This window comes from Castor canadensis, chromosome 1, assembly GCF_047511655.1.
Source record: "Castor canadensis chromosome 1, mCasCan1.hap1v2, whole genome shotgun sequence".
Classification (NCBI taxonomy): Eukaryota; Metazoa; Chordata; class Mammalia; order Rodentia; family Castoridae; genus Castor; species Castor canadensis.
In genome coordinates this window covers 114,675,708-114,688,896 of record NC_133386.1, presented here as the reverse complement: position 1 = coordinate 114,688,896, position 13,189 = coordinate 114,675,708, and the positions used below count along the sequence as shown (strand labels likewise).

General features: G+C 38.2%; 1 protein-coding gene across 5 annotated transcripts in view; it reads left to right on the top strand.

The window, feature by feature from the left end:
- The window catches only part of LOC141422477 (neutral amino acid uniporter 4-like), a 449,783-nt gene that overhangs the window by 431,346 nt on the left and 5,248 nt on the right, over nucleotides 1-13,189 (top strand). For all 5 annotated transcript variants that reach the window (XM_074072420.1, XM_074070219.1, XM_074072191.1 and 2 more), the window contains exons 4-7: nucleotides 806-890; nucleotides 6,516-6,743; nucleotides 8,597-8,695; nucleotides 11,743-11,912. In XM_074072420.1, coding sequence (XP_073928521.1) covers nucleotides 806-890; nucleotides 6,516-6,743; nucleotides 8,597-8,695; nucleotides 11,743-11,912 — 582 coding nt within the window. The remainder of the gene's footprint in view (nucleotides 1-805; nucleotides 891-6,515; nucleotides 6,744-8,596; nucleotides 8,696-11,742; nucleotides 11,913-13,189) is intronic.

Here is a 13,189-nt window from a genome sequence, read left to right as displayed (position 1 = left end):
CTGGACCAAAACAATGAAGTGTGGCTGTGTATTGATAACATGGAGGCAAATGTTGTAACTTGAGAACTGCCATCCCAAATAATGTCACTTTGACTGATAGCTTTGGTGATATTTCTTTCTCACTCCTGTATAGTATTTTATATAGCTGGAGTTTCCTAGCTCACTCACTAAAAATAAGAACAGAGAAAAACTAGTAAGTGATCTCTTGGTTTGATTTAAGCCATGCCCTCTTGCTCTCCGTTCTACATCCTTAGTAATGGTTTGAACAGTACCAAGCATGTGTCACACATTTGCAAATGCCATGAATCGGGATGGGGAAATACACTGCACTGACAAGAAAAAGAACTTGGGATGTAGAGGTGTGGTATTTTTTATGATGTTGTTTTATAAGCAGATGTCCTCAAACTGTTGAATTTCAGGAATAGGTAGTGATGTAAAAATCTTGGCTTTTTAATTTAATTGGGCATTCTTTTGCTCTAAATTCTTTTTTGTTTTGTAGTGAAAACAATAGCAAAGTTTATTAGGAAAGAAATTTACTATAACAGGATGAAACTAGGGAGATGTGGGGGAAAAGGAAGAAACATTTCTGTTCCTCCTTGCTCTATAATTCTAGTGGCATACTGATCATAATATATGATGTTTGCAGGAAGCAAACATTTTAAATGTTCTTTACTTAAGGAAGTAAAAACTATATCCTATCATAAAGTAGTCCACGACAAGGAGCTAAATAGCAGTCCAAAGGAGAAGTACTACACTGACATTTTACCAGTTGTTTTTGACACTTATTCGTGGATTCTCTTTATAGGAGTGTGGTTGACTTTTTTCTGGTGATAACACGGCTGGGATTCTGCAGTGTTTATATTGTCTTCTTAGCTGAAAATGTAAAGCAAGTGAGTATTTTTCTCTAGTTAGTGAAATCATTTTCTTCTAATGCTCTGCTTACGGCATATTTCTTCTGTGGAAGCCAGGGTTAAATACTAAAATGTCTTCCTTTCATAAACGTTCTTATTTTACAGGTTTTCCTTTAGTCTTCTGTTTTGCAAGTTGGATTTCTGATACTATTTTGATTTTTCTGTTTGTTTTATGGTATCGATGATGTCTGTTCTTTCAGATCAGACCATGACATGATTTGCTAATTCTTAGTGACTTGAAATTTAGCCTGGCATAGTGGCCCATGTCTATGGTCACAGCACTCAGAAAACTGAGACAGGAGGATTGTGAGTTCAAGGCTACAGAGCAAGACCCAGTCCCTCAAAATAAAAATAAAATCAACCCCCCAAAATTTAGATCTCAAAAGCATATGTATAGATATTTCAGAGTCGTATTCTTTACTGTGATATTCTATAGAGAGTACATGGATTATCCAGCAGCCCAAAAAAGTGAGGTTTATAAAAAGTGAGCATTTCTTACTAAAATCCAGTAATTGCTGCCATTGTTTAAAAAGGTAGTATCTGAGCATTATAGTTTTCTATATTCTGTCTGTGTTAGAAGGGTTTGCTTGAAGAGGAGGTCGTTTGCAGCTTTGATGGCAAACACAGTCGACAGTCTATGTGGACAAGCGTGCAAAATACCAGACTAAAAACTCACGCCAAAACAGTCAGACATATTTCTTTATGACTGGTACTAATTCCTATTTACCCCCATCTTCTTTAACCATCTTTTCAGCCAATAACATTAATTATCCAAATACATATAGTGCAGTAAACATAGGTAATAAATAAAGAATTGTCTTACAGATGTTTAATACAAGATGATGATGTAAATATGTTTTCTAAAGAACCTCAAAGTATATATAAGTATACATTTGACTCTCTTTTCTAAATACAAAGTGTGCTTCATTTTATGTTAAGACCAAGAATTGGCAAACTTTCTGTAAAATGTTAACTAAAAAGTATTTTCTGCTTTTCAGGCCATATGTTTCAGGCCATATGTTGCAACTGCTCAACTCAGCCATAGACAACAATATGTAAACAAATAAATGTGGCAGTATTCCAGTAAAGTTTTATTTGCAAAACCAGATGGTGGACCTTTGCCAACCCCTGATTTTGTCCATCCCTGTAGATTACACTTGAGCCACAGCTGTTTAATGTTGAAAGAGTTGGTGGAGCTGTTGTACAGAAATGAGAGGGTCTGTTAAAGGGTCACACTTAGTTGTGAGCGCTTTATTTCCACATCTCAGCATTTATAAAAGTTTTGTGTATTTCTGGAAAATTTCCCAACCCAGTTTCAGTGTCACCTGGGAAACCTTCCATAGCTGTTCCTCCATGACATCCTTTTCTTCACCTCTTCCTGGAATTTATTATTTTCTCGTCACTTCTGTAAGACTCCAAAAAATAACCTTGATCATACTGTATTAAAGTTAATTTATAGATTGATTTCCACCACTAGACTCCCAAATCCTATGAGAGAAAGGACAATTTACGAAACAAACTTTTCTGGTAGAAAAATTTGTAACTTAAACTTCTGCTGATCCTTTAGGTACAGGTGTTCTCTCAGATATATGTTATTGTAGAATAGAGTGAGAGACCAGTGACAGCACGTAGAGAAGAGACATGTGAGGGGATGGAAAGAACCAGCAGTTCTGCCTGTGCTCTTGTTTATCAAATAAAGTGTCAGTGCTTCCATTAGCATTACTTGTTATAGATGATGTGCCAAAAATTGCATAATCCTAGGACTCCCCGTTCCTCATAAGGATGTTGATGTCAAGTGCTGATAACATGCACCATCTTGCCAGTCATTCACATGGGACTACGATGAAGAAATGAATTTTAGGATTGTGCAAGATGGCAGCACTCCTCTGTTTCTCAGGTGTGCTGAGAGTGATCAGTAAGCTCTGTTTAACCTAGGAATAATGCCTTATGATTTCATATTTGCATGCTGTGATATACAGCATTTTGATCTTTATAATTACTCTGTGAAGTACATGGTGTGCTTATTTTTATGAAGCAGTCTTACGAAACATGAGAAATATATCCTAAAGTCTGTGTAATTAGGTTGCAACCTAGGTCTTTGTCACAGTTAACATTCGCTGTGGGTGTTTTTGGACACAGAGTCTTGCTGTGGCCTTGAACTCATGATCCATCTGCTTCTGGGTTTACAGACGTTCACCACCACACCTGACTTACCACCTAACGTGTTGTTTATCACTGGACAGAATGTTGTCTGATTTTAGGTACATGCGTGTGTGTGTGTGTGTGTGTGTGTGTGTGTAACAGAGTGAAAAAACAGGAGAAAATGCCTAAAAGTTTTGGATAACTTTCTCCTATGAAATATGATCAGTTGCTTCCAAAGTTGAATGGAAAAGTTTAACTCATTTGTGCATATCTGGAAGATGGGGTAGAGAATTGATTTTCAAGTGGGGTGTGGTGGCGCATGCCTATAAAACTCAGCAATTCGGGAGGCAGAGATGGGAGGATCTGGAGTGCAAGACCAGCCCAGGCAAAAAAACCACCAAGCTGGGTGTGGTGGTACATGTCTATAATCCCAGCTGTGTGAGGGGAGGTTTGTGGTCTGACACTGGTCCTGGGCAAAATCATTAGGCCCTACCTGAGAAATAACTTAAGCAAAAAAAAAGGACTGGGGATAGGGGTCAAGGTTCAAGTGGTAGAGTGTTTGCTTGTCTAGCAAGTCCAGGCCCTGAATTCAAACTTCAGTAGTGCCGAAAAAAAAGTGACTCTCTGGGAGGTAAGCAGAATGCCGGCTGTAGATAGAAAGGTGAAAGCCCTTTAGAGCCATAAAGAGCAGGCTTTGGAAAGTAGTTGAGAGCAGTGACACATCACCTGGGCAGAATAGGTGAGGTCTGAGCATCATGAAGTAGAGTGCCACTCTGCAGAGATGTGACAGTATACAGCACATTGTTAATGAAAACTCTAGGATCAAGCTGTGGGGTTGGTACTTCCCTAATATGCGTGTGACTGAAGGTGCAATATTTCCATAACCCAAAGAATTAATGGTTTAGTTGTCAGACACATGTGGAAACCTGCACTGTAGCTGATCTTGGTCCCTTTAAACCATTATGACAGATGGTGGGGGGGGAAACACTGCATTGGCGATTCTCATCTGCCATAGTTCTGGTAGCTCCTCCTTGTCTCACTCTTGAGATACTCTGGAGAAGTTCACATAGATGAGACAGTGTTTTGGCATGGAGAATGGAGATGGGGAAATGTAGTTTACATTCGCAACATTCGCAAGAGTCAGAAGATAGGAGACCAAATCCTTGCTCTCAGATTTAGCTCTCACAGTGGGTAAGACCCCTTATCCCTGGCCAAGCCTCAGCTTCCTTGTTTGTAAATTAGGAATAGTAACAAAATCTTCCCTTGTTCCTGATAAACTTATTGTGAGGCTCATCTGATAAAAGATTTGTGAAAGTCTTTGTAAAACATAAAACAGTATTTAAATGTAGGGAAGTATGACATTAATTCTTTAGCTTTACCAAAGAACTTAATTTGCTTTTGGAACTTTAACCATTAAATTATAAGCCATTGAAAAGTTAAGATGTAGTAGATTTTAGTAAATTTGAAGTCTAAATGGAAAATACTGAATTTAGCAATTTTATTTTATAATATTTGTTCCAGTGTACATTTTGGTAAACATGTGAGACCATAGAAGTCCTATTAGATAGCCCATCTCTGTCTCTAGAGGGCACCGAAGGACTCAAATGTTTACCTGAATCTTGCTCTAGGTATGTATCTACATTTTTATTTTATTGTAATTTTTAATCCTGAGAATTGTCATAACCATCTTTCTACCAATGAATGCTAAAATATTATATTTATGATAGGATTAATTTTAAGTTACCAAGCACCCAGTAATTCAGACAGCCCATTAAAAATGGTTTCTGTTACTGCCTTATTTTTTGCCAGAAATTCATGTTAGAGCTTAACTTTCACCTTTACCTAATACTGTTTTCAGAGGTACTGCTTTGATAAGAAGCCCTTGGCTCTAAACAATTTAGTGGTTGCAAGAATTGAGTTAGTAATGAGCTCTCTTCTTAATGCCAAAGGATGCAAGTTGCCAATTTTGCTTCAATTCAGATGAATAGAAACTAAAATATAAAGCTCCGATGCCAGTTACCAGAAAGATAATGGTGAGCTATGCATCTCTTAAATGGTGCGTGGCATAGCATGAGAGAGTGCGAGTTATAAATTGCCACATAGCTTAAAAATGTAGTCGATGAAGTCCCCACCACCTGAGTGACATTAAGCATTGCTTATCATAAATTACGAATGTACAGTAAAGTAAAGGAAACTCTTGAATTATCAACCGTATCAGAGCTTTGTTTCAAAGTTCTGACTTGTTGGCCTCTTTCTCCACTCCAAGAGCGATGTGTCAGCGCAGGGCAGGTGGTACTTGCTCAGAGCACCCTCTCTCTATGTTGCAGAATTTGGTCAGGTTAACATGGAGCTCTCACAATTCTCAGGCCTAAGTTTGGATTCTACAACCTAGCTTGATATTACGTAAATTTTTCTACTTTCTCAGCTTCAGTTTCCTGTAGTTTAAATTGAAATTGGTACTGTAACCCACTTCTGAGAGCCATTTTGAGGATTTAATGAGGTACATATGAAGCACGTAGTTCAGTGCCTGATACATAAAAAGTGCTAAATGGTACTAGCTGTTGTGATTATAGTCAACTTGTTAAGAATCTATGTATCCAGGCTCTTGATTGTAGCAGTATATTCCAAGGAGGGTGCAGAGTGTGGGGAAAATGGGTTTTCATTGGTACTTATATTGCAGTGTGATTTCTTTGGCTGTACGTTTTAAAATTGTTTCTAAAATCTTCTATAAATTTCATCTATTTTAGTAAGTTGGATTATATGATTAATTGAATCACAGACAATTTTTAATAAGTGGAACCTGCAAATAGTAAATCTGAAAATCGGGTTATGGAAGTGGGTGAATAAGTTTTCAGACAAAGTTGGTTTATCTTGTAAAAGATTTCTACTCAAGCAGAAGTGACCTGCTGTCTAGCAAATGGCCGTGCATGAATCTGGTGGCGACTTAGAAAATATGTATTGATAGTGGTGGTAATCTATAAGCAGTTGCCTTCTGCACGGTCTTTAAACTTTGCTTTGGCTGCTATGTGTTTCGGAGAAGTACTTAGCACTCGTTTCCTACTCTGAAGAAGGTGCTGAGATCTCAGAGCAGATCTTCAAGACCTTTGCTGGGAACTTGAGCATGATAGTCACAGAGCTCCAAAGTAAATTAGTAAATCCATCGCCATAATTTCCTGGTGGACTTTATTTTTACAGTACAATATAAGAAGTTACAGTACAATATAAGAAGTTATCTCCCGAAGGAGATTCTCTTACCTCAGTTATCCTTACACCTGATGTCTACATACGTAAGAGTTTCTAGGAAGCCAGAATATCTTGAAAATATGTAAATATCTTATTTATTATAGTGCATGCCCTGGGAATCTATCGTAGTGTGTGTAGATTATGGGTTTCTGTGTACCTTTTATGTTTGTAAGTTGGATGTTTTCCCTGCTTCCTTACTCCTTTGCTAATCTGATACAGGTTCATGAAGGATTATTGGAAAGCAGAGTGTTTGCTTCAAATACTTCCAGTTCATCTAGTGCATGTGAGAGGAGAACTGTGGACCTGAGGATATACATGCTTTGCTTTCTTCCATTTGTAATTCTTCTGGTCTTCATTCGTGAGCTAAAGAATCTGTTTGTGCTTTCGTTTCTTGCCAACATTTCCATGGCTGTCAGTCTCATGATAATTTACCAATATGTTGTGACGGTAAGTACATTTTTAGCAAAAATGTCACATTTAAGTAAGACTTTTGTTTACTTTAGAGGTAATAGTATGATATGTAAAGACCTGCACTGGATGTGAGGCACATAGCAGACAAGCAGTTACTGTTATCCTTGGGGGAACTTTTGACTAGAAAAGTGTGTGACAGACATGACAGGCACAGGCTTTGTACTCAGGTCTGGTTTTGACCCTTGGCAAATATGCTTTAGAATTTGGTGGTACCTACCCACCCTGTTAGAGATGTTGTGAGATTTAGGATTGTGCTCTTAATACAGTGTTCACATGGGACAACTCATTGAGTGTATTGTTACTCATTTAAAATTTTAAAATCACATGCCAACCCAATCACAAGGGATGGATATGTATGTAATTCTGTCATTTTCTTATCACTGCCTAAGTCTGCTGCCACTCTGTGAGGCTGTGGCCCCTTCTCCTGGACTGCATGTAAAACATGCACTGATTTCATCAGCTGTGGTCTGGGATTCTTTACCCAATTGCTTTAAAAAGATTTCTTTGGATTTAGGAATTTGAAAGTCCCTTAGAATTTTTGTAAGACTTAGCATTTCCTTATGTGTATATGCATTTTCCTGCTAAGCAGTGAGAGGACTTTCGTATCTGAAAGGGGCCAATGACCCTAAAATGGTTGAGAACCCTGTTTTGTTCCCTCCTGTCTAACCCATCCTATACCTTCTTTCAAGGTAATTGTAAAATCTCTATTACAATTCATTGCAAACTCTTCTGGGGAGTCTTTTTTGTTTTTCCCATCTCTGAATTCCCAAACCTGTATTCTTTTTCATAGCACATATGAATGTAGTAAAGCAGGAAAGAAGATCACAAAAGGATTTTAGGGTCTGTGACCCTAGCTGAACGTTTAAGACTTAGTGGGACAGAAAAGGTCATTCCCATAGGGGCAGAGGGAACAGTGTGAGCTCATGCACGGGGAAGTGAAATAGCCTCATGCTCGCCTTGAATAACGGTTTAGTAATATCGGATGACCCTGGCCTTTGGGTCCCTTTCCATTCTCACACTGCCACATGTTTTCACTCATGTGTCACTAAGTCATGTCACACAGTGCTGTGTGCTTCAGGTGTACCGACCTCTATTCCCCAAATTATCCAAGGGCTTTTACACTTCGGTCTTCCCTTGGCCTTGAATTTTACTTCTGATTAGGTAAGACAGTGAACTCAAGATGGTGGGGAGTAGGGAGTAGACTTGGGGGATTTAGAAGAAGTAGCCATTGTGGTGCTACAGATCTTGAATAAGGTGTGCTGTTTGTGAGTTTGTCTAGATTGTGAGGCTGTGAGTCGGGGCCAAGTTGTCAAAGGCAGTGTGAGGGCATATATAGATAAATACTAAGGGTAATAACAACTGTCATGTCAAAGAATAAACATGAAGCTGGAAGAGACCTGTTCTGGGGAGCAGCAGAGTTGTGAGGTAGAAAGCCTAGGTCAGGACCAGGTGCTGTAGAGAACCGAGGGAGCAGTGATGGAGTGGAGACAGCAGCAGCAGTGGGTACCTGAGACCTGAGCTGCTTGTGTGTTTCCTGTTATGACAGGAGCCTTGTCCAGTGCACAGCCTGGATTGCAGGTAGAACAGATAATCAGGAGCATTCAGTTAGATGGAATGTGTGGGCATGAGGGAAACAGTTGCTTTGGCAATTAATCCTAACAGCTTAGCCACATGTAACATAGGATGCTTATTGTGTTTATTGAAAGAAATGTTCACTTTGTAACCCATGTTTGCTGCTGTGAAGCCCAGGAGAACATGATTTTGCTTCCATTTTCAATTCTTAACAATAAGTAAAAATGTAACCTGTCTTTCCCCCTTCCTTTCTGCAGAACATGCCAGATCCCCACAATCTTCCAGTAGTGGCTGGTTGGAAAAAATACCCACTTTTTTTTGGTACTGCTGTATTTACCTTTGAAGGCATAGGAGTGGTAAGAATAAGTGTTTATTATTATTTTAAAAAACTCAACCCTAGAATTTATATAGTGAAACCACATAAAAATGCATGTTCCCCTGCCTTTTTTTTTGGTGGGACTGGGATTTGAACTTGGGGCTTCATGCTTGCAAAGCAGGAGCTCTACCTCTAGTCCATTTTGCTCTGGTTATTTTGGAGATGAGATCTCAAAAACTCTTTGCCCTGTCTAACCTCAAACCGTGAGTGATCCTCCCAATCTCAGCCTCCCAAGTAGCTAGGATTACAGGCATGAGCCACAGGTACCTGACTAATGTTTCCCTTTTTTGTTTCACTTGTCTTTATTTCTAGAATGTGATTTCCAATCTGGTGTTGACAGACTTGATCATTCTTCCACTGACCAGTAGATTGCTCTTAAACATATAACTCAGGGTCTCTAATTCTTTTTCTTTATAAATAGAATAATGGTATTAGACTAGATGGTTTTTAACATTGTACTGTGGAAAATTTCAAACCTTGTCAAAATTTAAGAGTAGTATTATGGTCTTCTATGTACATAACACCCAGCTTCAAAAATTTAAGTCATGGCCAATTCAGTTTTATCCATATCCCACATATTCAAGCACATCCCAAGTGTCGTATTTTATAGGCTAGATTATTTGACAGAGTTATTGTCATATGAAAGTCAAATACAAATTCTCCCTTTAGATGTGTGCATGTCAGGCTTTCTTTTCTTTGAAAACATTGTTACCCCAAAGCTAATGCTAAGAGATAAAGGCATCCTAAAGCTCTTAAATATCCATTTAAGTTTCTTCCAGTTTGTATATAACTTAGAATTTGTAGATTTGGGGAAAGTAAACTATTTGAATTTACTTTGTTCCATAGTTTGATGATTTGGTATGGGAGCAAAATTGCTGTAAATACCTATCTGTCTCTCTGTCTATCTATCATCTATCTGAACCCCAGACAGAATAGATTGAAAAGATATATACCATTTGACATGGGGTTTTGCTCTCTGAGTTCTCCTGTAGAGAATTTTCACATCTATTTAATTTTAATTTTTGTGTTTAACTGGTAAGTTCCGGTATTTAGTTAACTCTTGGAAATTTCTAGTTAAGCATTGTCTTTGACATCTCAGATTCAACAACTTCAGAGTCCATCACATACATTCTTACCCAGAACCAGCTTCACTTTCTCATTGTCCTTTTTTGTTAGCTTAACTGTGCTGAAACATTGCAGTAAATCCTTCTCACTCTGTTGTTCATTCCCCATTCTGTCAGTTATTCAGGCATGCTGATTCTTCTTTCCTATTTCTCCAGTCTGTTCCAGAAAGCATATTATACATACAACACCTGCAATGCTGTGTGTCACAGAGGAGGTTCAGGAAATGTTAGTTTCCTCCCCCCTCTCTTTTCTAACAGCACTGGCACGTTCATCCCTGACGAGATCTGGAAGGTCTCCACAGAATCACCCTGCTTCTTCACTCTGTTGTACTCTTAATAGCTAACTTACTTTCAGGAAAAGTGGGGATAATAGTAGAGTTATTATCATATTGGGATGTACTGATGACTGTGAGATGCTGCTTGCAAAGCTGTTAGAATAATACCTACCATATTGTAAACACTCAAGTAAATACTTGCTATTGTAATTACCCAGGGTTTTCATTAATAGGATCAAATTGTATGACCAAACCCTCTGAAGATTAGCTGAAAAAACTTTTATTTCTTTTTAGCCTTTCCTGACTTTCTTTAAAAGTTTTTTTTACACAATGAAAGTCATCTATTGGTCTTACTAAAACTGACAAACAGTAATATAGGTGTATGCATGGAAATAGTCACAGATGTGTCCGTGGGTCAGCAGACATGAGTACATTACCTACCTCTGTCTCCTGAGGCCTACAAGCAGTGACACCCGGTAGGAACAAGCACACCAGCACCCAGATCTGATTTTTAAGCACCATTCTCCAAAGTCAACCATACTTCTTTGGAGAAAAATGTCTGATTTAGGGTGGAAGCAAATAAGTAAGATGAATGTGGAGTTTCTTGTGCTATAAAGCGGGAAAGTGCTCCAAAACAAAAGTGGAGGCCTGTGAAAGGACACAGGAGCCTTTGTGGGAGAATTCACAGTGCTGCACAATAGGAATAAAAGAGTATCGGGTGTTAGCCTGATGTGTAAAACAGATCCATGCAAGTCCATGCTAACATACACAAACACATGGGAAAGACTCCCAAGCAGTTCATGTAGAGCTGGAAAAGAGGAAACTCTTTTGGGGAGTTCATTCCCCCTTAGTCCTTGAAATATGGGCTGGATTTAGAGACTCACTTTCAATAAAGAGAGTATGAGGAGGGAGAAGAAAAGTAGCTTTACAACAGAGAATCCTGGGAAACAGCTAGGTAGGTTGCCATCAGGATAACATGTCTGATGAGAAGAGCGCTTCCTCTCTGTGGTGTCCTCTAAAACCTGTAATACCAGTCTAATGACTAGGAAAGTGTAGACAAACCCATGTTAGAAACGTAATGTAAAACAACTAATACTGCTCCAAAAATGTCAAGATAATGAAGAACAAGGAAGGATTGAGAAACTCATAGACCAGAGGAGACTAAGGAAGCAAGGTGATTTTTCTGGATGAGAGCCTGAAACAGAGAAAAGGCATTAGTGGAAAACTAATGAAATTCAAATGAAGTTTGGAGTTCAGTTACCAGTCATGTCCCAGTGCTGTTCATGCCAGGGTACTAGGAAAGGTTAACCCCAGGAAAGCTGTGTCGGGTGTGTATGAGGTTTCTGTGTCTTCTTTGCAACTTCTTTGTAAATGTAACTTACTCTAAAATAAAAACGTTACTTAAAAAACTGGTAAGTTTGTCTGCTAAGAGCAGGTTTTCAAATCTTCTTAAGAATTAAAAGTATGTAGTATAAAAACACATAGCACATAGAAAAATACCTAACAATTATATGTGTCGTCTTCAAAGAAAAAATTTGTATATAGACCAATTTGTATATATGAGATGCTGTTATTTTGAGATATTTGTATTCTGTGTCCTTCAAAAAATAATTTCATCCTATTTTTAGGTCCTTCCATTGGAAAACCAAATGAAAGAATCAAAACGCTTTCCTCAAGCATTGAGCATCGGCATGGGGATTGTCACAGCTTTGTACGTTACCTTGGCTACTTTAGGATACATGTGTTTTCGTGATGAGATCAAAGGCAGTATAACTTTAAATCTTCCCCAGGATGTGTGGTAGGTGAATATAAGTTTGTGAATTCTAGTTCACATATTTTACAGATAGACCAATATTTGATGGGTGTATGATTTAAACATTTAAAGTTTTTAGTGTGATTTGTTTGTGTAACCTAGAATTTTTTCATAATTCTCAGAGGAGACCATTTATGAATCCTTTTGGGATTCTTTTAAAAAAGGATTTAAAAATTGTAAGTCACTCTAAATTTGAGGCAAGTGTAGAAGCAGACCATGGGTTCATCCAGTATGAAGACACTTTAATAAAAATATTAGTAACTTCCTTTGCTACCAAAAAACCAAACACTGTGCATTTCTAATAAAATAAACTATCCCATAATTTTATGGTCGTTCCTCTTTTACTGGTGAACTTTATATTGTTTGTACCTCAAGTCCTTTAAGAGTCTAGTTGGGGCTCACTCTAAATGATGAAATGATATACCTGAGTGTTTTCTTTAATATTAAAGCTATTGCTATGCTGAACAAAGCAATTTATATGGTTTTTCCTTCTTCCAGAGGTTGTTCCTTGGAAACTTTAAAAAGATGTTGTCCGTGACTATTACTTTACTTATAAAATGAAATGGAATGCCTTAGATTTGATAAATGCAAAGAACAAATGCTGAATTGATTACTTAATTAGATAGCACTACTCCTTTAGCTACTTGGATAGAAGACTGAAACCTAGATAAAACCAGCAAGAGCTGAAATGGTATCTCCAGTGCTTCCTGATGAGGGTTTACCACTTACTCATCATTCAAGCCCTGGAGTCAATTAGAAGAAATTGCGTAAGAAGCCATTTATGACACAGGGAATGTGATTGGGGTGGTTTCTGCTTATATAGGGGCACATGTGAAGTAGACTGCAAATCAAGATTAAATTACAAAAAGGACAAATTAAACTGTATGTATAGGTACAGACATATAGATACCTCACAGAATGTTTAGTAAAAGACAAAGAAGGTAGAAGTGTTGAGAAACAAAAGGAAATGGACTTAGAAATACAGAGCAGGATAACAAGGATTAGAGAGAAAATGGTAGCAATGGGAGACCAGCATGGACAGCTGCCAGCTGTGTAATTGGACGTCAGAGAAGCAGCATGGTGGCAGGATTATGTCTGGAGGCACCGGTAATGTCCACAGCTTCCAGAGGAACAAACTCCAAACCCTCAGTAAACCACTCAGCAGATGATTTAAGGATGAATTGAAGAAAGAATATAAGACTAGGTTTTTGCACATCTGCTGTGGGTACCTTTTGGTAAGATCAAGATACCGTCAAGAAAGC